Raw genomic sequence first — 25,861 nt, 5'->3', positions numbered from 1 at the left:
TTAGTGACACATTCAATAGCTTGAATGCCCAACTGGCATATACACCCAAAGGAGTACAGGTTGATTAAGGGATCTTTACTGGATGCAGACCAGCTACGGTTTGGAAGCCAACCTGCACTGCAGTGTGGTGCTCCCTCTCTGCAATGTCCCCTCCTTACTGACCGTATCAGCTCTGACACGCCGCTACCCCAGCACGCCTCTACAGCTTCTTTGAGTTCGCTTCTGTGAAACAGGAGGCTTAGGACTCTCCAAAACTACCCTATAGATATGCACAAAGGGTTTGGATGCCGATCCTAATTCAACTTGCTGAAATAATGCAACTGGATTATCTTAATCCTTTTAACTATCAGCAATTGTGCAGAAATTGCAAGAATAACATGGCGCTGAGCCTCCCAAATCCATCTAGCAATGTCCTGCATCTCCCTCCACCTAGAGCTTCCCAAAGTACTCAAGGAAAATGTTTCAGCTCACATGTGGGTTCTTCCTGTAAACTTCTACCGAGACTTGCCTCACTGCGATTTTTAACATCAACTCATATGACTGTATTCGCACCCTGAGAATTTACTCCTGCCAAATATTTGTGGAAGGTTAGAAGCAGGTTTTTTGCGAACTAGGTAAACATAAAGAAATTTCAATGAAAATATCAACATTTTGATTCATCTTCAATCAAACAAAATTGAAATTGGACATATTCCAGGCACCGTGAGTGCTGAAAAACCATACCTTGCTCCTTAGAAATTGAAATGAGGAAGAGACTTTCTTCTGGGAACCGAGACCTTTGATTTAGTCAGGCACTGGGGCAGGGTATGGGAGAGAGAGATGCAATCTCCTGTATGAAATCACAGCTTCTCCCTTTGCCACCTTTGTTTCCTTCACTGCAGAACCCAGGTGGGCAACAGCCCTGTCCCACCCCAAAGATGCACGGTCGTGATAAATGCACTGTGAAGCACAAGCTACTCAGACATGGATTGCTCCTTGCTTACTCGCTCCGAGCTCACTCCCACTCCTTTTTCTCTCCCCGTTCCCCCCTTACGGCAATATGAGTTCACATCGCACAAATGGTGGCCTGGGATGAGCATCGATTGTGACATTTGATTTAAGTAGGTCTCGTTTCACTGGCTTTTCATGGGTAACTGGACAAAAGTGGGGGAGGAGCTCCATTAAAGCAAAAAAAGCCCGACATATAACTAATTCCTAAATCATCTGAGAATAAAGGGAGTTTGGATTTTAAGAGACGAGCAGACTACATACCTATAGCTCTAGCACAGTAATCCTAACTTCCCTCCCTTCCATATCCTCTCTGACATCCCTCCACCCCCAAAACCTTCAGATTCTTTCACCCCCTTCCCTATCCCCTTTCCTGCATGACCTATAACCCTCTCCTAGATCCTCCATCAGCTAAGTAAGAGGTTGCATGTACTGGACCATTCCTAGGTCAGAAGTTTACTCATTGGCAAGGCATTACACAAATGACAACCAGCCAAGTGGAAGCCAGACTTGTGGGTAATAGCTGGTATCTATCTGCAGCCCTTCCCACAGAAAACACCCTGATCTGCACCTCCTTCTTTATCCTTCAGCCAAACATTCACAGAATCCATGCCCACCAGAAGGAATTCTGCTGAAGAGATGCTATGAAGCTCTGTTCAGGTTGGTCCAGCCCTGATGGGATTCCTGTTGGCATCATGAGGGTGGATAACCATAAAAAAACACTGGCTGCAATAAGAACAGGAGCTTGCTCCTTTGGGAATAATAAGTCCTAAAGGCTTAGGCCCATGTAGCTTAGGATTCTGCTTGCTTTCTTCATTATTAAGGTTTCTCTGTCCTTCCTATCTTCCTTTCCCCCTCCCCCACGTCTTCCCTTTGGCAAACTAAGCATTGCTTGTTTTATTTCTTCTGACTAATTAAACCCCCTGACAGAAGGTGGTCGGATGCTGTAGGATCTGAGCCTTGCAAGGGAAATTTCCTTGGAGGAGAACGAGGGGAAAAAGCAAGGTTGGTTTAAAAAGTAATAACACTACCAACAAAAAAACCAGCAAGGCATTCTCAAGGTGAGAGAGAAAGCAGTCCTAGGGGAGTTTCCCAGAACCACAGCTGAGGAGCAAACTGGTTGAAAAAGACAGACCAGGAACAGGGTCTCCATCTGCTTGGACTGGTGACAGTCCCAGACAGCCCCGACTCTGCCCTGCCCCTCACCACCAACCCCCGTCTGCTGATGGGTGCCATCCAGAAGCACCCTGAAACACAGATAAATCCATGCCTGGTTGGAGCTGGAAAGAAAATCTTTGCCTGGGCCAAGGAGGAACAGAGCAGGTCATTATAAGTCGCAAATCCTGCGATTCTGTCACCAAGCATGACAAGGGAGCGGAGAAGCAATCAATGACATCAGCTGGGATGGAAATAACGAGTGCCACTGCCTGGGGCTGCTTGCTGTCCTACCACCTCATTGCTCTGCCTGGCAGGGGAGAAGGACACTCCTCTTTTTCTTTACAATTTCACTTTGTTTCCTTTTCCTCTCTTCTATTTCCTTCTTTTGCTTTCTCCCTCATTTTTTTCCTCTCCTTTGTCTTCTTCCCCCCCTTCCTTTGGCCATTTTCCATGACATATTCTGCCTATTCCTCTTGCTGTTAATGCATCTCTCTGGCTCCCTCCCTTTTACATTCTCTGCATTTCTCTTTCCCTCTCTTGCTTTCTGCACAACACTGTGAAAAGCGACTTCATTCGAGTCATGCTTGTTCCATTACCCTGCTCTGGCTCCAGGGTCAAACAGGGTCCAATTAGAACAAAGTCGAAAATGGTATTTCTTAATGCCATGCAGTTTGCCTGAGACCTTACAAGCAAGCTGTTCTTGCTGCTTTTTCCATCCTTGAAACCGAGAAAGGCTGGAGAAAGTCTTTATAGGTACAATATCATACTAATAAAGTCATCGAAAAATTAAACCATTTATTTGGCTCCAAAATTAAAACAGAGATATGAGTTCAGAATCTGGGGTGCTGCGCTTTGTTTGTTTTTAGAAGTGTGTTTGCTATTCAGAATGGTTGCCTTGAGCCTGACTTCCTGCACATTTGAAATTAAAGACTCATGAAATGAGAGAATTACAGAAGTACTGGTTGCAAGGGACTTCTAGAGTCTTCTAATTCAATTTACTGCTTGGAGCAAGACTATCATTAACATCAGGTGAGGTTGGCCATGGTTTTGTCTTGGAAATTCTCAAAGATGGAGAGCTGTCATCTCCCTGGTGACCGTTCCAGGGCCACAGCACTCTCCTGGTAATAGGGTTTTTCCTAAGGTTGCACATGAACCTCCCAAGCTACAATTTGTGGCTTTCCCCCTTTTTAAATCATCAGGCACAAGCGAGAGGAGTTTGGTTTTATAATTTTTGTAATTGCCCCTCTGGCACCTGTAGGTGGTGATTAAATTGCCCCTTACATTTGCCTTTGCAAGACCAAGCAAGTCCAACTCCCTCTGCTTCTCGTCTCACAAGTCATGAGCGCAGAGCGATGAAACTCACTCCACTCTTCTGCCAAAGAACTGGACCAGGTGGGTGTGATTTACTCCAGGAATTGCTCAGGAACCATTTTACTGTGCCACTGGCCTAAAGGCTTTTCACGATTCTTGAGAAGTTTTTTAAGCCACTTCGTATTGATTTTGTTTCTGGTTGGACAACTCTTGTCAAAGCAGAGAGCTGGTTGTAAAAATTGCTGGAAGATAATGCTTTTAGCAGTAGTCACAAAAGTGAACAGCTTTCTAAACAAAGGGGTGTATGTTAGTCCTGTAAGAAAGCAAGAAGTGTTGAATGACCAAGAGGTAAACATGTTCTTGTCATCGTGCCAAAAACATCCTGGAATTTTTTAATCCCCATTCTATTGGATTCTGGGTTCTCATTCAGTCTCGGGCCCTTTGTATAAACACATATATACCGCAGTGGTATGGTAAAGCACCAGCCGTGTATTCTACCCCAGTACAACCACTGGACAAAAAGCACAGCAGCCACCCCAAAGGGCAGCAATCTGCAGCAAGATACGGTATCTTTTAGGGACTTTGGTAATGAGTGACGCTATGACACCTTCACCTTAGTGAGAACCGGGCTTTTGACACAACTCAGGGGACAACGTTGTCACTGATGCATGTGGCCACCTCTGGGGACTCTGCAGAGCCTAGAGGAGCAAAACTTTGCACTTGCCTGCAGAAGCAGCAGATGTGAGGCACCCAAGGAGCAGACCCACTGAATTAGCAGGTGTTGTTCATTCCCCACCGTTCTCCTGACCATTATTCAGTGCTCCTTGAAAGCAGAACCGACGTCCAGCTGTCTGGTTGTGCTGGGGCATGCCTGCTGCTGAGGTCTGGGTTAAAATTGGAGCTGCTCAAGGGAAGGCTCAGTTTTCCCCTCCTGGAAGACATATTTCTTCCACTAATTGCAAAACAGGGAGAAAGGAAGAGCAGGACAGAAGCTTTTTTTGGTGGACCCCAAAATATGGCCAGTAGCAGGGATTTAGTGAAGGCAGGATAGGGCCACAACTGAAAGGAGCTTTTTTGGTGGGTCAGCATTATCAGAGGGACGACAGGGTTCACTCAACTCAAAGCAGAGGAGCAGTGAGGAGGCACTAAGCCATTTTTTCATAGAAACATAGAATGGTTTGTGTTGGAAGGGACCTTTAAAGATCACCTAGTCCAACCCCCCTGCCATGGGCAGGGACATCTTTCACTAGATCAGGTTGTTCAAAGCCCCATCCAACCTGGCCTTGAACACTTCCCATGATGGGGCATCCCCAGCTTCTCTGGGAAACCTGGTCTCATCACCCTCATCATAACCAATTTTTTCCTTACGTTCAATCTAAATCTACCCTCTTTCTGTTTAAAACCATTGGCCCTTGTTCTGTCACTACAGGCCCTGGTGCACCGGAGCTGATCGCTCACTCCCCCCGCAATAGGATGGGTGGGGAGAATCAGATGGGTAAAAGTGGAAAAGCTTGTGGGTTGATAAAGACAGTTTAATAATTAAAAAAAAAAAAAGAAAAGAGAAAAACTAATAAAGAGAGAGGGGAAAAGAACCAAAACCCAAGAAAAACAAGGGATGCAAAAGAAAGTGATCGCTCACCGCCAACCAACTGATGCCCAGCCAGTCCCCGAGCAATGGCAGCCCCCACCAACGTCCAACCCCCCCAGTTTTATTGCTGATCATGATGTCATATGGCATGTCTTATCCCTTTGGACAGTTGCGGGCAGCTTCCCAGCTGTGTCCCCTCCCAACTTCTTCTGCACTCCCAGACTTCTCACTGGTGGGGCAGCCTGAGGAGCAGAAAAGGGCTTGACTCTGTGTAAGCCCTGTTCAGCAATAACTAAAACATCGCTGCGTTATCAACACTGTTTTCAGCACAAATCCAAAACATAGCACCATACAAGTTACTGTGGAGAAATTTAACTCTGTCCTCAATGAAACCTGGTAAAAATCTTTCTCCGTCTTTCTTATAACACTTTATATATTTAAAGGCCACAATAAGGTCTCCCCAGAGTCTTTTCCTCTCCACCTTCTAAGCTCTGAGGAGGGCTTTGAGATCCCTGCATGAAGATCACTTAGTGGCATCATTAATAAATAATCTTTTCAGAACTTCTTTCTGAAACAACCCGACATCCTCCCCAGCTCAGCCCATGTCGTTGCAAGACAGATCCAGAGAATTACTACCTCTTTTTGCTTCCTTCCTATCATAACTACAGGCTTCTCATGTCAAAGCTAATAGTCACCCATTATCGGGAATGCATTTGTGGAGCTGAGGGCCCCTTTTATGTAATTTGGCCAGTCTAACAGGCAATTTCATGTAATTACAGTACACAAAAATCACCCAGAGAGACATCTTAACATGCTACTATTTATTAACAATTGCTAACTCTTCACTCGGTATTGAGTCTGCTCTCAAGATACAACATGGCAATCTGCGTTTAGTAAACAGCCTTGATGAAGCTCTCAGGGCAGAGGAGTGGTCACGCAGCCGCTCGTTAATAGGAACTGTCAGGATAATTTCCTTCAGGCTGGTGGGGTATTACAGGAGTTAACAGTACGCATTATCTACCTGCCAGTCGTCAACGCCACAGTCAGCTTGCTGCCGCTCTTTGAACTACCAGACTGCGCTCTCATTGCCTCAAAATCCAGTCCTGATATCAAGGAGGGCTGGATCAGGCTCCTGTTAACTCTAAGGACCGCTCTCCTCCTGCCCACCCAGCTCTTCCCAAACAGTTTCACTATCATTATTTAAAATACATTATGCTTTATTCCCTCCCCCTCGCTTTCCCGTTGCACTTCGCTTGGCCAAGCCACTGAAATCCCTTTTTAACAGGGCTCTGACGAGTAGCCGTGAGCCACTCCGTATCCCTCAGCGAGCTGGGGTTTGGGAACCAGCGTGCCGAGCAAGGGGACCGCAAGTGAGCAGAGCGGAGGTCTATTCCCAGCTTGCCCGCAGGTCAACTGCGTACGCGTGGCTCCATCATTTAAGCCAATCTTTTCAAAGTCCTCTCAGCCCATCTGCTTTAGATTGTAAACACTGGCCTTAACTTCCTGGAGCCCTATTTCGACCCCCTGGAAATCGAAGAGAATAATACTACCCTCCATCTCTCTTCCAAAGCTTAATTCAGCTTAGATTTCTGATATGTGTAAATGCCTTAGGGGGTTCCTAGGGCTATGTCAGGACAATCAAGCACCAGCATCTCATTCTCTGCTGTGCAGTATTAACATGGGAAGGTAGGGAGGAGAGAGAGAAGAGAGCTTTTGGCTTAACTGTTTGTGAGCTGGCCAGATGGAGTGCCTGTTTTTCAACTCTTTGCTTTTCATGCATATGGTAAGACTTGCTCTATTCCAGCCTTTGCCTTTAAAGCATGTTGAAGAGAAAATAAAACCATTTTCCACAATAAAGCTGGTAATAATCAAAACAGCCTATTCCTCTATGGGTACGCGCTCTTTCCTTCTGAGACCACAGAGGCAGAAGTGAACTTTAATCAGATTGTGCAGTGCTGCTGTCACAGGCACTGCGGTAAGCAGCAAACCTCTATCTCGCAATGTCAGTCCTGGAAAATAAAACGGTCCAGGACCCACTCCATTGCCCTGAGATGAAGTGATATGGTACAGATAATATTCATACGAACTCACCGTTCAAAACAGAGGGGGCTTGTCCATACTGCCTAGTGGAACATTCATGGACCATGCCATCCCCTGGACCACGGCTGGACGTTGCTAGTTGGCACAAGCCAAGAAACAGCCCGGGAGCATTGTAACAATTAAACAGTAGGGACAATTACAGGACAGTGCTAGAGTGCTTTTGCCATGTAATTTATTATTATTATTATTATTATTACTACTACTACTATTACTGTTACTATTATCATTATTTTACAGTATGGAAGTATGCTCTAACTACATTAAAAATTAGCCTTCTTTACTGCTCCTTTCTGTTTGGGATTGCTCCTTCTGTGTACTCACAACGGATAATCAGTTCAAAGCCCGTAACTGATTTGCAAGCCGGTTCTTGCATTACCCATCTTGTCCTAGTTTCACAAGTGTGCCCTCATCATCTCTAGTAACTTCGCAGCAGAAGTGCTGAGCACCTTGCAGGGAAATGTAGTAAGATTTACACACAGTTAAAATAAAATAACTCCATGGCAGACTGGGAATGGAAAATGAGGGTGGAATCCAGACTGTGTTTATCCTGATTTAAGCAGTGTTTTGGTTCCATGCCAGGCGACAGCATTTCACCAAACTATTCCAAAACAGCCCGCTGTTTGTTTTACTCTATCAATATCATGCTGGTAAGTGATGCCAGACTTGACAGCTCTCCCCACAGCATGGGCAACACGTGCCTTCCCTGTGCTCGCCCTTCGGAAAGACCCGACTGAGGAGCGGGGGGAACACCTGAGGCCATGGTGTCTGGCGGAAGACTTCTGTCAAAGATGCTCATATCACCCTGCTGCCTACCATCGTGGGGAGCAAACATCTGCCTTCCCTTTCCCTTTCTAGCACCCTTGCCTGTTGAAGACGAGTCCTTAAGAAAAAGCTTCATCCAAAGCACAAGCCGCGAATACTTGTGCAAAGACTGCTCAAGCCATCCCTAAAACATCTCTTAAACCCTGCCTTTGTTCAGTCCCTTTAATCGTTACTTGCAGATGTGATTCCTCTCCTGTAGGACCCGGGGAAAGGTTTCCACCTCTCACTGTTGAGTTGCTGAAGATCCTTGCGCTGGCAATGGCTCCTGACCCCAACTAGGGTGGAAACAACAGCCTTGAAGTAAAAGATGTCTCCAGCTCATTACCAGTCCTCACAGGCTTTCAGGGGCTCATTGGCTAGAGCTCACCTCTGAAAAGGAGATGAAGGGATTTCAGCTGTTTAGCAGATGATTGCTACGCTGTTACGATAACAAAGCTTTATTCCGTCGCAATTTGAAGAGCCTGTGGGATCCTGCAGGTTTCCACACATTCAGGGCAATACACAGTTGGTTACTGGGGAGTTACTGGTGCTAATTCCCTCTATACAGGACGGTGATCTCAGAGCAGCACTCAAGGAATCAGCTTCTAGCCCCGATACCCATCTCATTCACAGCTGAGTGACTGGGAAGTAAAACTGTAACAGCCCCTGGATTTACAACTGTACGGAGCTGATATAAACAAGATCAAAACTGGCCCTAGTAGTAGGATATTCCCCATCTGGGGAATGGCTGACATGATTACGATATTTAAAAGCGCAAAAAGAACAATTTGTCATGGAAAATGAAAGCACTGTCTTGCTTGTGGGAAAAGAGCAGCATCACTTTACTTTCACAGATTTACTGAATATATTCTGTATATCCTTTTGGTTAGTAGTGCAGATAGCTAGTGAACACTCAAGCTGCAGACTTCGTTTTGACTGACTGTTATCACGCATAGCATAATCCCAGTTTCCTGATCAGACAGTCCTAACATTTAGAGGGAAGTTTCAAGCTCAAATACTCACAAGTCTGACATTTGTTTTCCATGCATATTGCCCTTTTTTGCTTAAAGATTGCCATTACTGCCAAAATCTTGCCAGTAGATTTGTCCACTCCGCTATTCATAGATAGCAAAAGTATGAAGGGCACAAGCCTTTCAGAAACTGATTCAATTTTGGTTTAAATGAGTAGACATATGTTGTAAAAAAATAATAATGGCTTAATTTCCATGTCTCACTGCCTGGCAATTCAAGGGCAACCTAAGCCTTTAGGCAGGGCACAACCGAGCTCAGTGGCGAAGCAGCTTGCCAAAATTACCTAAAAAGGGCTTTTCCAGGCCAAAGTACTACAGAGACAGGTGCAGAACGATACAAGAAAGACAAGCAACCTTCAACAGTTCGACTGACTCTTCAAACGCAATGTGCTTAGTCCTTGAACTGCTTTGAAAAGGAAGATAATCTCATTTAGCACTAATGCGCTGACTCCCACCCTTGATGAGCCTGTGAACCCAGCCTCCATCACCCACTTGTTACCATTTTCAAACAAGCACCTTTGTGATGTCTCCCACGCCGTCCTTTGCCTTGGGAGCAACCTCCCCAAAAACCACTTAGGAAGCTATCCAGTGCTCTTACTTTAAACCTCCTCTGTAAAACCCTGCTTGGTGCAATGCCTAAAAAATGATCCTAACAACGGCAGATGTGCCACGACTTACTGCAGATCGCGATGACTAATGCCCTCGCGCTGTTTACATGTGCCCCCGCACCCGCCTGTATCCAAGCATCCTTGTATTTCAACTGGAAATTTCAGCTGTATTTCACCTATTTTGGGTCAGGGGAGCTTTTTGGCTCGTTCAGCACAGAGCAGACTGAAGTTGTGCTTCACAGCCGAAGCCTCCCGGGTGACGTGGTGGTCCAAATAACACATTATAAATCTAAAGTAACAATGAATCAACAGCTACAGCTGGATACGGAAAGCAGGCAAGTTGGTCTCCCCAGTTGTGGGCCGACTCTGTGGTTTTTCCAAATATGTGCCCTAACGCACCAGGACTTCCCCATCTGCCTCCATCCCGCTCCTACACCTCCCAGCAACGTGCCACACCTCTGCCACGTTTCTCTCTTTTACACAGAAAGAAGCAGACACAAAGGGGACCTAGTTCACAGAATTATAGGCAAGAGGGTGGGAAAAGACCTGCCAAGCTCAGCTCACCTATTCGCCTGCCTCCAAGCCACCTAAACCGTGCCCATACTGTTCAAGAAAACCTTTGCTGATGGAGGCTAGGTGCTTGACTATCCCTGCAGCCAGAAGGTTTTCCCTTGTGCCTAAATTAAATCTCTCACACTGCAATTTGAGTCCAATCCCCAGCAGACAGAGAAAGCAGATTACTCCCTTTCCGCGGCTACCTTCTACCCGTTTGAAGACTATTATCCCCTTTCCGTTCAGTCTTTTCTCCTTGAGATAAGAGTCAAACCATCTCACAGAGCTCACCTCCGCTCACCATCAGCATGGAGGTACCACACCAAACACCTCTGACACATCATCCTCTCCCATGCACCTACTCACGCGCTCCCACGCTCACGTACCGTACCAGTCATCCTGCTTGAATACAGAGCAGAGCATCCCGGAGAGGTACCGCTCACCCTCTTCGTTCACATTTCTGGCCCTCGATGGTTCAAATCTGCACACACTGAGTCTGAGAGCTGCTTTCCCAGCTCTTAGAAAAGGGGGAAGTAGGAATTGGGAAGACCCTGGTGTCCTGGCTTAAATCCACACCTCCTTTAACAGTGCAGTAAGCTGTGGCTGGGTAACAGGGCAGCTGTCACACTTGCTAAGCTGCCTTCATGGCAACAAGCCATTAAGCACTGCAGCTCAAAATAAGCACCAAACCCCTCAGGAACGCCTGGACATGCAGTATCCCAGAGGTGCACGGTGAATCTTTAATTTCAGCTGAAGACAAGGGACTAACCTCCTGGTCTGCTCCTGGGGTACCTTGGTTAATGGCAGTGCTGCTCTTGGCTTTACACCGAAGGGTGAATTTGGCTCGGTATTACTCACGCTGAAGCAGCAAATCCCACACCAGTTTTAAGCTCCCAGCCACTTGATCATGTTCCTCTCCCACGTCCCTTTCAGATGAAGAGATACAGGGTGATGCAGCATTTGCCTGCAGAAGAGTCACTGCCAGGGCTGCGCGGAGCTCACTGGCTCCGGCTCGCGGGGGAAGAGCTGCAGACCCACGCTGCTGCAATCCCACCGCCTGGAGTTTTGTCTTTGTGAGTTAAAGACCTGAGCGTATCCACAAGCGCGGAGCAGAAACTCAGCGGAGGAAAGCTGTCAGCTGTGAATATCTACCGAACTACCCGCTGGATCGACAGACAGCTGAATCCGCAGACAGCCGCGAAGGAGGTGGGATGCTAGATGACTGCTTATTATGCTGAGCCAAATCCTCTTATTATTACCTTGCGTGCTACCTGTCTTCTTTTAATATATTCAAGTGTTGTGTCTCCTAGTGTCACAGAACTGAGAGGGATTTCCTATCGTCTCCAATTCCTTACCTACGTATGTTCAAACACCAATCACTTATTTGCTGATGGGATCCCTTCTTAGATATCTGTCTGCAGCATATAGCAACGGCAATCTCCATTCACATCTCCCACCAAAATAACAAACCCAGGGTTCCTCAGCTCCTTGGCACCTGGAGCGCAGCATGAGCTCTATCAGTAATCCCCTTCCTCTAAAAACCCAACATAAATAATCTGTACATTGAGTCTGGGTCCTCTCCAAACTCAAAAGAGATTTAGCCCAAATTCACTCTGCAATGCATACTGACAGACTTCAAGTTAGCGATGACAAAGCAAACGTTTAAAAGTGGGTGACTTCCAGCAAAGCGACGATGTAGGATCACAATTCAGCCCCTCTGCTAAGAGGCCACATTTGAAAAATAATGCAATTCTTTTAAGAGGGAGCTGGACTGTGGGTTGGCCCATTTGGCCATCTGAAGGCATGACACATCCTCTCTACTTCCTAATTGCATTATAAGAGAGAGTGGGAGGGGAAAACTGGCTGCCCAGCTGGTTCGTACCCTATCTTCTTCATGCTATCAATGCCTGCTGAAAGTCAGGGGGACTATACCAGGTTTAGTGAAAAGAGCATCCCTGCTGAGCAAAGGAAAAAGCAGCTGTGATTTGCAGAATCACAGCCTGCTCCTACGGGCTGCCACAGAAATCAGGGAAAGGCACCCCGAGAAAACACAGCAGCTGCTCCTGATGTGGAGCTGGAGATGGGCAAGCCCCAGAAATCCCCACCATAACCTTCCCCAATCTCAACACAAAGCTCTCCTGAGAGACAGGCAGGACTCCAGCTGGAGCTTCCCTTCATCACTCCCACTTTGGCCTCTCCGTATCCGGGGAGAGTCCAGCGGTAACAGCACAAATCTCCAGGAAATCTTAGGAAACATTTCCAGTCCAAGGGCTGTGCTGCAAGAGGCACAATCAGCTCCTGAGAGACACTCTACGCACAGCAGCATCCCAGAGAGGACAGGCTGATTGCAGGAAGAGGTGCCAACGCCACAAGCGCGGGAGGCTTGCAGAGGATTTGGACCTCAAAACCCCAAATGTTCGCAGCTCAGCAATGTTCGCCCTGGCACCGCTCTCGCTAACCGAACGAGCGGAGGCTCCTAATGCTCTGTCAGGGAAATGACAGCACTTGGTGGTTTCTGTAGCACCCTTCAGGCTTGGGGCACTGGGCAAATGTGGATGCAACACAGCCTGGGATGTCACCTGCAAGGGTGCTGCAGCTGGAGAAACGGAAGCAGAAAACAAAGAAGTGATTAGCCCAAGGTCACAATTTCACTTACAGGCACAGAAACAGCTGTGGCTGTAGCCTAGCCAATACACCCAGATACGCCAGTCTAATAAAGTCTTCCCTAGACCCCTGTACAAACTGGCAGTAGTTTGATGCCTTAAGACGTTGAGCTGGGCAAAACTGAGAACTTCCCTTCAGCACAAAGGTCCAACTTTTGAATCAAAGGGTTAACACTGCAGGAGAAGCAGCATCATTAGTAACAAAACCTGAAAACTATTGTAAATGTGGGCACTGGCTGTTCTCAAGGTATGCAAAAGGCTTTGTTCTTACCCAGAATCCAAATCTCACATGATAAACGATGGTAGAATATAAATGTTAAAACATTCCTCTCCAAATAAAGTGCTCCGGTCTTATCTAAGTGAAACACTGCTATAATTTCCCATCAAAATGTTGTCAGAACTGCTACACCCGTACAAAATATTTTAATTCATGAACATCAACATTTTTTCCAGGGAAAAAGCATGCTGCTGGAAAACCTGGATCTACTCCCTGTGCAAGCAAGGCCTTACGGAGTTTTAAGACCTTAAAATAACCCACCTTGTGTCTGCACACTCTCCATGAGGTACAGAGACCTCCCTTAGCACAGGGCAATCTTTTCAGACAGAAGATCTTCAAGATACAGCAAGATCACACCAGACCTGCATGTTGATTCCCCTCCCACAGCCTGCTCAGCCAAGTCACACGCTGCAAGTCTACTCCCCACGCTTCGTTATTTCCCCAGGGTAAAAAGGATTTCTTCTCCTCTGCTGCACACACAACGTTGGGATGTTTTCAGGAAGAAAAAAAAAGTTAACGTTGTGAGTGGAGAGAGGAGCTCAGAAGCCATTGTCCCTTTGGGTAGGAAGCATGCCACAAAAGGTGCTTTGCATTCATGCAAACTGGAGATAACAATGAAGAAAGCCTCTTCCAACAACCTGGGATATCATAGGGTCAGGGCTACTCACTGCATACACTCCCCTGCCTTGCCAGCACGCTTCCAAGTCAGTAGTTTGGTCTGTTACAACACACCCCACAAAAATACACAGATGCTGTACAACCCTTCCAGCTAATGGTTTGCCCGTCAGTAAACACTGCCGTGGAGATGAGATGTTCCAAAAATTCAGCACGGACGTAACAAACTCAGCATCCATCCAAGTTCTTGCCACCAGCACCTTTCAAGTTTCGCTTACACTAGAAATGAGAGCAGAGCTCAGATGCCTAATTCTGATCAGCCTTGTCTCTGCAGATGAGGCTAGGAAGTAGGGGGAGAGAGAGCAGAGATATATTTTTACAGTCTTACTACGGTCCTAAGTGCTGTAAGAACCAAGCTTTAAAGCTTGATTGACTTCATAAAGGCCAATCATGAGCTGTTAGGCAGAAGAGACAACACAAGCCGAACTCAAACGCGACAACCAAAGAGTGAAAGGCTCTTTTGCGCATCCTCAGGCTCCCGCTCTCTTTCCCTCCCACCTCCAAAAAATTGCCAAGACTGCCAAGAAATACTGAAAAAAACACCACCACAAGACTCTTAATCAGCCTGGCCACAGTTTGCAAAGGTATAGTTTGAACATGTGGCTCTGCTGTTTCCTTTTGCCCTTCTTCTCTGTTAGCACTGCTATTAACATAGAATTATATGAAAATGATGCAGGTGTAGCATCAGAGCACGTCAATACCATTGCCCTGCCAAGTTAGGCATGGTGTAAAACCAAAACAAAAAGACAGCTTCAAGAGCTTGTCTATGTTCCTTAATTTAAGAGGTTTTAATCTTTCATTACAGTCAACCAGTATGGTGCCAAACCAGTCTAGTCGAAATAGTAGGGGAAAATCGGATGCAGAGAAAGAGTCGAATATGAACTCCAGCTTTTGATCTGGATCTGAACAGGTTCATCGTGGTTTAGGGATGTCTGTCTCCAAAACCGATTCAAAACACAGCACTTTCAGCCCCTAGCTTCATTGAAATCAAGGAAAACTGTTTCCTTTCCCCGCCACATGAGTGACCCTCAGGGCCCAGCCCAGGGAAACTCTGTCCTTGCCATGTCCAAATCGGCTGCCTGGGCAGCAACAGTCATCCCCCACAAGCCTTTCATGGTCCTTTTTCACTGCAAAGAAGCTGTGCCCATGTCAGGGTTACAAATATTTCAAACTGCCAGGGCCAAAGACTCCAGAAGGGAGATTTATAGCAATAAATAATATTAATGACACAGGCGGACGGAGCTTCTTGTCCTGAGAGCTCCAAAGGCACATGAAAAACTGCACTATAAATGTCACCACCGCAGACACCGACGATGACGAGATGCCACCTCTGGGGAAGGGAGGCAGCATGGTCTTGCTCAGAATGACACTCGGGCAAGAAACCGGGGGTGGTACCACGAGGACCTGGATGAACAACTCTCCACAGCATCAGCAAACCCTGGGTTTTGCTTAGTGGGGGGGACTCAGGAGGTAGACTGGCCCCAGTTTTCCTCCCAGCATGGCCAAAGGATTCATCCTGATGCTCATGAGTTGACTCCAGGCTGGGAAAAAAAATGAGTTGTGAAAATGTAACCCAACCAGCAGCCAGCGGACTTGGAAAGAGGATGAGGGAAGCAATTTTAGGCCTAAACCCCAAAGGACCAGCTGAGAGGTTAGTTGCAGATACAATAAAACATGCCTGGGGGAAGGAAGCTGCATCCTCCTGCAGCCAAGCCCACTCTCAGATGCGAAAATACTTGCACGGATGATAAAGGGCTTACACCAACCCTGTGTTATCCAGATAACACTCCAAACACCTAGAGCTGAGGGAGTAGAGCTGTCTGGCCACGTCAAATTAACCATTTTTTTCCCAAGCTGCTTAGTTAAATAATGCCAAGCGCTGTGTGAACATAAAGTCTCTGTTAGAGAAACTTCTGCCTTACCCAAGCCAAAGACTCCTTTCTCTCTTCCCCACACTGCCTGCTCCTCTGCCCACTTCCAGAAGAAGGATCAGCAGGGAACCTTCACCAGCAGCTCAGCTGCACACCTGGGCTGCCTTCCTTTCAAGCTTTGCCTTAGAAGCATTCCTGCCGTGGAAATCACAATTTATTTTCTCCAACCATGCAGCCTCCCTAAACTTTGTCAGGACCGGGTTGCTTGCAACAACAGTATGGAGTCCTTCCCGCATGGGACGAGACTCACCCCTCAATCATCGTGGTGGCCGTCACAAACTCAGAAGCCAGACGCTTAAGCTCCTGTAGCTTGGGCTGAAGGGTGAAGGGGCACAGGGGAGGGTGTACAGAGCAGCAGGGTACACAGGGTCCCGGCTGGCTCACCGGAGCTCAGCCTCTCCACCCCGAGAAGACTGGCTACCAGTCCTAGAGAGCACTAGCCCAGCAGGCTACCTCCCTGCCCGCTTAGTTTCACCCAGACCCCCAGCCTGCCCGGCAGAGAGACAGGGAAACAATGACCCGTAGAATAAGACGGACGCAGGGACGCCAGCATCAATGCAACCAGTTCCTTCCAGACCCCTTCCAAGCGGGACCCCCTGTCCCGGTCCTACCTTCGAGCATCCTTCAAGTGGCGCATCTCTACCGAGACCAAAAGCTTGGTGTCTTTCTCACGAGGACCACGAGAGCGGCTCTGCCCGACACCCCTGAGCTCATTTCACAGCGCTGTAGTGGCTGGGCCTGCATGGGGCCCGGGCAAACACAACCAACACTGTGTCTTTAAAACCACTTCAGTGCAGATGTTGTTTCCATGGTAACTAGTGGACCAAATACATTAGTGTTTCTAATAATAAACCAAACCTTCATCTTGGAAAATGTGATCTCCCCCCCCTCCGTTTACCACCATCACCCTTCCTTTCTTCCTTTCCCCTCCCCTTCTACTGAATTAAGCCAGCATTTAACAAGCAAGGCATAATTAGTAAATAATTGCAAGGGCCCAGTAACTCCCAGTGCCCAGGCAGATGGAGAAAAGCGAGGTGGAGAGGAGGCAGGGGGGCTTTGCTCTGTGAACCTGGCAACTGTCAAAAAAAAAAATGAACTACTTAAAAAAAAAAATAAAAATTAAAAGCACAAGGTGGAAAGGAGGAGCCTGCGAAGCCCCTTTTGACCACCCCGGTATCGCTTTTGGTGCCCTGGCACCCGCTCCGCTCTCTGACTCAGGGTGCAGCCGCCCGGCGATAATTTCTAGGAATCTCGCACTTTTTTTTCCGGAGGCTCCGTCCGAGACGCGGCACCGGCTTCATGTCACCGACAGTGCCTGAAACTTCACAACTCCTCCTCTCCACGGTCCCCTATTCTGGAGTGGGGACCCCCCCCTACAGATATAGACACCCCCCCCCAAAAAAGCGTGGGGTGGTGAGAAAAACACTGAAGCAGGGAGAGGCACACGAGTGAGCTGCGGAGGGGAGGGGGGGGGGAAGCATGGGGCCATTCCCTAAAAAAAAAAAAAAATAAACACAAAAAAAAGACACGTGCGAAGATTTTGTGCGTGGGGAGCCCACGGGAGTGACTGACCCCCCCATTTCCAAGTTCAGTGGGATTTGTATTCAAGCGCAGGGACGGAGGGATGGGAGGAAGGGGGGGGGAAAGCAGTTGAGCAGCAGTCCCGGTATATGGGTTTGTGTGACCCCCCCCCTAAAATTACAATGAGGGTTGTGGGGAAGGGGAGAGGAAGGGCATCGGTGGGAAGGGGGAAGGTGATGCAAAGCCTCACGCCGTGTCCCCACGGTCCCGGTGACACCGGACTGCAGCAGGGCTCGGCTCTGGCCCCCCGTGGGGACCGAGGATGCTCCGGCGGTGTCCCCATCCCTCCTTCTTTTATTTTCCCTTGTCCCCCCCAATCCTTTCTCCATCTCCCCACCTCCCTTTTCCCTCTCCCAACTCCTCCTCCCTCCACGGCACAACCGGCGGGACTCACTCACCATGTCGGGGCTGAGCTGGGCTAAGATGGCGAAGGAGGAGAACCGGTCACACAAGCACTTAGTCCGGGAGGAATCGAGCGGGACCGTTCGGCAGCCGCGCCAGGACCAGGAACCGGGCGGAGAGGCGGAGGCGGAGGCTTTGCTGGAGGGAGGGAAAGAGGGATGGAGGGAGGGATGGAGGGATGGAAGGAGGGAGGGAGGGAGGGAGAGAGGGACGGGCCGGCGGAGCGGGGAGAAAGGGAGAAAGCCACCGTCAGGGTGGGTGGGGAGCGGGCATCGCGCTGGGGGTGGTGAGCACCCCCCCATTCCATCCCCATCCCACCGCCATCCCACCCCCAGACCTGCATCTTCTAGTCCTGGTCCTGGTCCCTGGCTCTGACCCCTCCAACACCCCCCATCCGTGTAAAAGTGACCCTCCACCCCCCCGCCCGGGGCTGCCCACTCTCCCCATATACACCTCCCTAATCCTATAGCTCCCATATTCCGTGTCCCACACACCCACTATGCAGACGGATAACCCCGTGCCATACACCCCACGTAGGGGTGCCTAACCCTATCGCCCTGTCCCACATATCTCATCTACAACTCCGTAACCCTACACCCCTGCCCCACTTATCCCACTTAGGGACACATAACTTTATGGTCGTGTCCCACACACCCACTCCGTGGATGCGTAACCCTTCCAGCCCTGTGACACACCCCCCACGTATGGAGAAATAATCCTATAGCCCTGTCCTACTCAACCCAAATACACCTCCCGATCCCTGCAGCCTTGTCCCACGTATCTCATCTACGGATGCATAACCCTATACTCCCATCCCACAGACCTGACATACACCGTGCCCACCCCATAGCCCCATCCCTCACCCCACATACCCCTTCCACCCCTGCCCCACACCCCATGTAGATGTGTCCCCCCGATCTCACCCCCCCCCGAGACCTCCGCCAGCCACATGAGCCCCACGGGGGAGTGCACCCCTCTCCTCAACCCCCAGTTACCCCAGTATGTGAATCCACCCCTCCCAAACACCTTCCTCGCCCCCCATAACCTCCCCCCAATTACTCCACAGACATCAGCCCCTCGTCCTCCCACTGCCCACCCCTGTCCTCCCCCCCCGCCCCAGCTTTATCTGGGGCCAGGGTCTCCATAAGCCATGACAGACCCCCCCCTCAGACCTCTCCCACATCCCCAAAGTTCCAGGCATGGCAGGGATGCCCTTGCCTCATGGCCAGAGGGACCTCAAGAGATCGAAAGGATAGAGTCCCCGCTTTCCCATGGCATCCTTTCAGGCTGGGAAGGAGCAGCAGAGTTGGGAAGGGATCCCAGGTGGGAAAAAAATCCATGTAAAGTTGACCGTCATCCCGCGGGTGGGATGGTTTCATCGCGAAAAAGTTATCGCAGCCCCATCTCCATGTGAGCGCTAAGGGCTAAACCAGGGAAAAGAGGAATCTCAGGCTCTGCCTCACGTACTGGGGTACAGTCATTAGCCAAAAAGTACATTGTTTTCTACCCATTGCTTCTGCGACTTGTCCAGACAACTTTCCTGAAATGTGATCGCATACGGGGTGCAAACGCAGAGAGAAAGTGCAGAAATGCGACGGGTGGGGAGAAGGTCCGAATCCATGCGGATAACCTGGGCTTCACTGGAGCCTGGGATAGGATTTGGAGGCAGAGCAAAAGGGACATATGCCTTCACTGGAGGAACACGGGTATAAGATGTCCCTTCTCCGTATCTGACCATCCTCAGAGGAGGGGACCTAGGCAAGAATGCCAGCAGCAAGCTCAGGGCAGCTCCAGATGGAGCCAAGCTGCTCAGCAGCCTTAGGTGTATCACAGATGGCCTGGACTTCTCCAGACTGCTGACTCCAGCAGACCTGCCTTGAGCTGCAGAGAAGTTTTTTGCAGGTCTCCACTCCATGCACACACTGGACCCGTTCCTCACGCAACGAGACGAGAGCTTCCTTCCACCTCCCTAACCACTGCGTAAGAAAGCGGAGAGAACGGGCTGGGTACCAACGGGGTAACAGAGCATCAACACATGCTGTTGATTTAGTTGTGATTATCTACTTGGATCCAGTTTAACACATGACACTGAGCGTCCCTGAATTATCTCTGGTTTGGATTAAAGCACTTTTCATAGTTATTAAAAAAAAAAAAAAAAAGCCAAACTAATTTTACTGTAGAAGTTGTCGGCGATGTACACAACAGTTTTTTCTGGCACCTGTCCAGGGCTTTCTAAATGTCTGGACCCTACTGTATGTCCATCCAACTGATGGGACATAAATCTGTCTTCCCGCGATAGTCAGCTCTCGACATGCTCTTCGCTGAGCTAATTCACATCATTTCTTGGAGACGCTCAGGTCCAGACGTTGTTCTCTGGTCTCTTCCATGTGCCTTCTGCAATTCACCAACACCCTTCTTGGAAGGGACTGAGAGATCCAAGGCCAATCTCAGAGGGAATACGAATTCTGTATTCCCCCCTATATGTACTGCCGATATTTCCAAGAACTACGTTAGCCAGTCATTCTGTTCATTCACTGTCACCAAGACAAATGCCTTATTTAGGATGTGTACAAATAATGACAAACGCTCAGAATCTACCAACCAGTTATGTATTCTCATAGAAAGTATTAATTTAGCTTGACAAGGTCTATTTTCCATAAGTTGATTGCTATTAATTTCTCTGTTTTAATGAGTATGCTATTATTCAATTATAATCATAATATTACCCACAATCCCCTAATTTTTGGATCTCGGATCAGATGGTGTGTTATTGTGCCGAAGACAGATGTGAGGCGGACGGCTCTGGAGTGAGGCTGTTGTGCTTACAGACACATGCTCCTCTCTCCAGATTTTGGGAACGCTTCCACCCTTCTTTTACTGAAGAGCAACGATCCCCAATTAGCCTTAGCCTGCTCTTTTAAATCTCTTGCATGCAAAATTACTCTGTCTTGTTTCACTTAAAAACATCTTACTTTATTAGATGATGTATAGCATGTTTTCTAGCTGCTGGTGTAATGAAAAGTATTTCATTAGCCTGGGATGCGAATTAAGTACCCAGGCTCTCTTCCAATTACAGAATACAGGCGCTTATTGAAATTTCTGCATTATTATAAATAAATCTGTCATTTCTAGCTAGTAAGAAACAAATACCATTAGGATTTATTTTGGGTTTAGTATACTCTAAATTTTCCTTTTTATTCATTTTAGCCATCATGATCAATAAAATCCTCACATCTTTTTTTCCTCTTATCTTTTTCAAGCTTTTAATTCATATTGCTTGCTATCAATTTATCCTTTGTCCGTAACTCAACAGCAGCTTTTACTTTCCCTCTAAAACAGACTGTTGTTGTTTTTTTGTATATATTGGTTTATTTGTCTTTGCTTGGGGTTTTTGTTTGTTTGTTTGTTTAGGTGGGTTTGTTTTAGTGCTCTGGTTAACTTTTTCATTTATGGGTTTGCAGATATCTAGAAAAGTGCTCTTCAAAGGGCTTCTAATTAACCTTAACTTCTTCTGTTTAAACAATCTTTCACAACAAATAGACATGCTTAAAGCTGTCATTCTTACAGCATCAAATACGTGTACATTGACGTACACCCCCTGTCCCCAAGCAATTTGAACTCCCTTGAAATGTGTGAATACAATTGCCTTAACATCACTTTCAATCCCAAAGCCCAGCTTTACTCATTTACCAGCTTTCAGAGTAGACTAGGACAGATCTGGGCCATGCATCAACAGAAGTAACCTCATCCAAAAGAAAAAAAGAAGGAAAAAAAAAAAAAAAAAGCAGAAAGCCTACCAAAACAGCAAACCCTGGGGAAGGTATCAGAAATCTAATAACACTCCCTCGATGCTGCGCGTGGTCTCACACTCTCATGGTAGAAAAGCTGACAGTACAGCAGTGAATGCGGTATCGGAATAAAGTCTATCCAGGGCCAAAGCCACACTTGGCACAGTCTCATATCCATTTCTAGATGCACATACAGAAAAAGCACATAGTGGAAAAGAGCACACAGCAGGAAAAAAAAAAAAAAAATTATAATAACCGCCCTTCGCTCTTGTAAGATCTGGTCTGATGCCTGCTTATTTATCCCGTCGGATTCAAAGAAATCAATTGGATCAAAGCCATTCAGTTTTTACTTTAAAAGCTGCTATAAATCACACAAAGGATGGGTGCTGTGGGATGTGCTGAGTCAGAAACTCGGTGTAAATCACCTCAGAATAAGTCCAACTATGCCATTTAATAGAAAATGAAAATCTGGCCCTCATTACTACCAGTGATTATTAATTGGTTATTACCAGTTATTAAACTACTCAGAATATTCAAATGCTGGGTGTTCCAAAGAGCAAGTCCGTTCCTCTGGTTTTAAGCTCCTCAGAAGAATAACTCTTCTCTCATCCTTTCCTTCCTCTTTGCAGATCTGCTTAATTACCTATTCTCATTGCCCTGCAATCCTTTTGATACAAAAACCTCTGCACCCTTTTGGGATGTGGCTTGGACCTGGGTTGGGAGAACATATTTGCAGGTAGAAGGACATGCCAGAAGAGCCACCAGCCTCTTCTCCCCGTCCACGTTCTGCCATGTGGCAAGAGACAAGCTAAGCTCAGTCTTCGGAGAAGACTTTTGCCCAAGCAAAAGTTTTCTTGGGCATTGCACCATGGCAAGCGCTAAACAATACATCGGCTAAAGGTTTGCTCGTTGCTTTACTCGGGGCACTGAGGTGAGGTGCCGGCGTTGCCTTATTCCCAGTGTGGACGTGATATTATGAACCATCATTCAAGCCTAGCTTCTAGATTCAGCCTGCGTTTCTTTATTTTAAAATTAATTTCTAGTTCATATGGTTGTTGAGAAACTCCTGAAAAGGCACAATTCAGCTGGACGGGTTCAAAATCACAGCTGTATTGATATGAAATCTTGTGAATAATGTCAGTCTTATGATTTTAGGGGGTCTCACTCATGGCCGCTGGATGTTTGAACCTGTCGAGCAACATCTGCTGCAGATGACATATTCAATACCACCACGAGAGATCTAATGGTACCTCTCCACGGCCCAGGGAATCACATCTGAGGGAGTTTCGGTCTTGTTGGATGTAGATAGTGTTCTGCCCAGACAAAGGTTCAGCCAGCAAGTATTACCAAAAGCCTCATAGTTCAGGGCAGGCTTCAAATCCGAAATGATTTGATCGCTGAATTTTGTAATATAAAGATTGTTTCACTGGGATCCGTCCAAATTACAAAAAAGGGATATTACAAAAAGGGGATATTGCATATTTGTATGCAAAACACTTTCATCATGGACCTGATTAAAAGCTGCAGAAGAAAATGGGATTTTAAGGAAGAGGTCCTTAAACAGAGGTATGTCTGTGTGTGTGTGCATGCCAGTGTGAACAGGTTTCATCTGTAGATCAGTACTGAGCCTTAATCTTCTCAGCAAAACCTTTGATTCTGCAGAAAAGTACACTAGGCTTGTAATGGAAAAGCCATGCTCCCAGCTTGGTGGCAAAGAAAAAGAGCAGAGTTTGAGTTATTCACAAATATTGAATCCAGGTACACTCATAAGGAAGCAGAATTATTTCCAGGTGGTCTCAAGAGGGGAGGGAAGAAAAAGGAACTCTACTAAAGGGAAAACATGGGCAGAATCTTAGAGAACAGTGTAGTCAGACTGATTACAAGCCAGTGAAAGGGGAATTGTAGAAATCCCCAAACCAGACTGGCGTAAAAAACATTGTACTGGAAGGGTTAGCAGGAAACCTGACAAGTTGGTTCTGTCTCTAACGTCTATGGTCAGATGTATCTCCAGTGTGACTCCAATGATGTTCCACAAGAAAATGTTTCACTATACCTTACAACATGATACGAACATCATTTGAGCACTTGATGGGAAAAAGCAATTAAGCGCTGTCTTGTAGATTTGAATAGGAGCTAAGCACATGCTTAGGGACTTTCTTAAATAGAAATGCTGTTCTGAATAGGAATTTGCACAAATGGGGAGCCTTTGTTGTGGGAAGAGGTGTGGATCAGAAAGAGTGTTTAAAAATGGCATCTATATTTGAGCCTTAATGATCCCCAGAGGTTTCTTCCAACCTCAATGATTCTGTGGTTCTCCGATACTTCTTGCTTCACATGGGCCGTTCCCCCCCTCGCTAACCAAGCAGGTCATGCAAGTGCTTGGCACAGGTCCAGCTGGCAGATTGATTATTAATTTGGAGAACGAACCAGAGATGAAGTCAAAGTTAATCCTTTTTGTGGGATTCCCAAAAGCAATTTTCATTTCCAGCCAAAGGCTGCCCCAGAGCGCCTTTCAAACACTTTGGCTCTGCACAATAGCTCGGGACAAAAAAATGTACAATCATTTTGCTGAAGCAAGTGTGTCAGAGTCACCGTTTCTGCAGGACCTCAGGGTTGGATTAAAAAGTGGATGGTTCCCAGGAAAAAGGAACATGAAAAGGTTTGTACCTTTTGAAAAAAAGGCTGATTAAAAAAAAATATTAAAAAAAATCTTTGATTGGCTGCTAAAGCAGTCACAAAGGATCTCAGACCAGGTAGGTAAACATTGAAATAAATTAAACACTAAGCTGAATATGGGCTAAAATCAGCCTTTAACACTCTAGCTGCTTGAGAAGTTTTGGATGCTGTCAGTGCCAAATCAGTAGTCATCCTCTGGTTAGTTTAGACCTTCCTAAGGATAAAAGCTGCAAAACAGTTTCACAATGGTCATCCTATTATCCAAGAGATAATTTTTCCTTTTGGTGATCAACCCACTGATTGAAAGCCAGGCTAAGCTCTCAGTTATGCTACTGAAAATCCTGCGAGACATCTCACACATCCAGCAAGTCAGTCTAGGTTACTGGAGCAAAACTTATCCTCCTAGAAAAATCATGCACTTCTACGTCTCTGAAATTGAAGTGTAGCACCAGTTTGGTGACAACCATGAAACCCAATCTGAAAACTGAAGATCCAATGCAATAACTGATTGTCCGGCACTTTTCCTACACTCATTTCAAAGAAATCAAGTGTCATCAACCTCATTTAGCTAATAAGGAAACTGAGGCACGTAAAGGAGATGTGAACAGATAGAGTCATGGAAGACGGCACTAACAGAGCTCTGGTCTTTGGAGTAAGCAGGCACTTCTGAAACTTCTAAGCAACATTGCCTCCCAGGCACTAAATGCATCCATACATCCTTTGGCTGGGTTCCCCGGTTTCTTCACAGAAAGGCAAAACTCCCAGGTCTCCAGAGCCACTCTAAAAGTTACTGCTCAACCGCTGAGATCGCTCTGTCTCTTTATGAGTTTTGTTTGGCACTGATGCCCTTTTTCTCACCTCTACCCTGATAGCACAGACCTGGCACTGAACAAAACAATTTTCCGCCAGTAGGAAAGAATCAATAATCAGATTAGCAACTATTATTAAATTAGCTCTTTAGAAAAAACAATGAAAATGGAAAAAAGGGAAAAGAAAAAAAGCCTACTATTGATCCAGTTGCTTGGTGCAATGAAAATGAAACCAGAGCAGGAATAGTTTGATGTTTTTTTTTTCAGAGGCTCCTGATTCCAGGTGTTTTCAGCTGATTTACTTCAGAACTGACACAAGCAAAACTAAGACAATGGTGATTCAAGAAAAGATTCATGACCTATGGGAGATGAGGGATATTTGGGATTTTCTCCAGGCCCTTTTCTTTTCGTGTTGGAGGAGGGAGGGACAGGAAGAGAAAGGTATAAGGAGGTTAAAAGCAAGGCCTTTTCCCAGCTGTGAATTCATAATAACAGCTAACTGAATTGGAGCATTTTGCAGGGGACAAGGTTACTTACTATCTGCAAATTAGCCCCAGAAAAAAATGAAACAGCCCATATGCAGCATCCAGTCTGAAGCCTTAATTAACATAAACAATGTTAAAAAGCACAAAGAAATACATATTACCATTGAAATAAAGCATATGGCTGGCTAAATACCCGTAAGATTATCTGGAGATAATCTTTTCAGACACCATAAATACAGCTGACGCTGAGCTGTAATGACTCTCATCAGAAGGCCACGCCATCCCACAGGAGACGAAGCTCAGCACTTCCCAACATCATCAGCCTCCTGGGCTTTGGACTCTGCCGTTTAAAATCCAGAGCATGTGGTTGGTAATTAATGAGCACTCTGCCCCTTTACATCCCCGCTCCACAGCTCCAGAAGAAGGCCTGAAGTGCAG

The 25,861-nt window shown here is 46.8% G+C and overlaps 1 protein-coding gene across 10 annotated transcripts in view; it reads right to left on the bottom strand.

Annotated features, from left to right (window-relative positions):
• The window catches only part of ADGRB1 (adhesion G protein-coupled receptor B1), a 282,552-nt gene that overhangs the window by 69,883 nt on the left and 186,808 nt on the right, over positions 1 to 25,861 (bottom strand). For all 10 annotated transcript variants that reach the window (XM_049825103.1, XM_049825138.1, XM_049825130.1 and 7 more), the window contains one exon: positions 17,662 to 17,803. In XM_049825103.1, the coding sequence (XP_049681060.1) occupies positions 17,662 to 17,803 (142 nt within the window). The remainder of the gene's footprint in view (positions 1 to 17,661; positions 17,804 to 25,861) is intronic.

This window comes from Accipiter gentilis, chromosome 2, assembly GCF_929443795.1.
Source record: "Accipiter gentilis chromosome 2, bAccGen1.1, whole genome shotgun sequence".
NCBI lineage: Eukaryota > Metazoa > Chordata > Aves > Accipitriformes > Accipitridae > Astur > Astur gentilis.
This window is presented reverse-complemented; position numbering and strand designations above follow the sequence as displayed.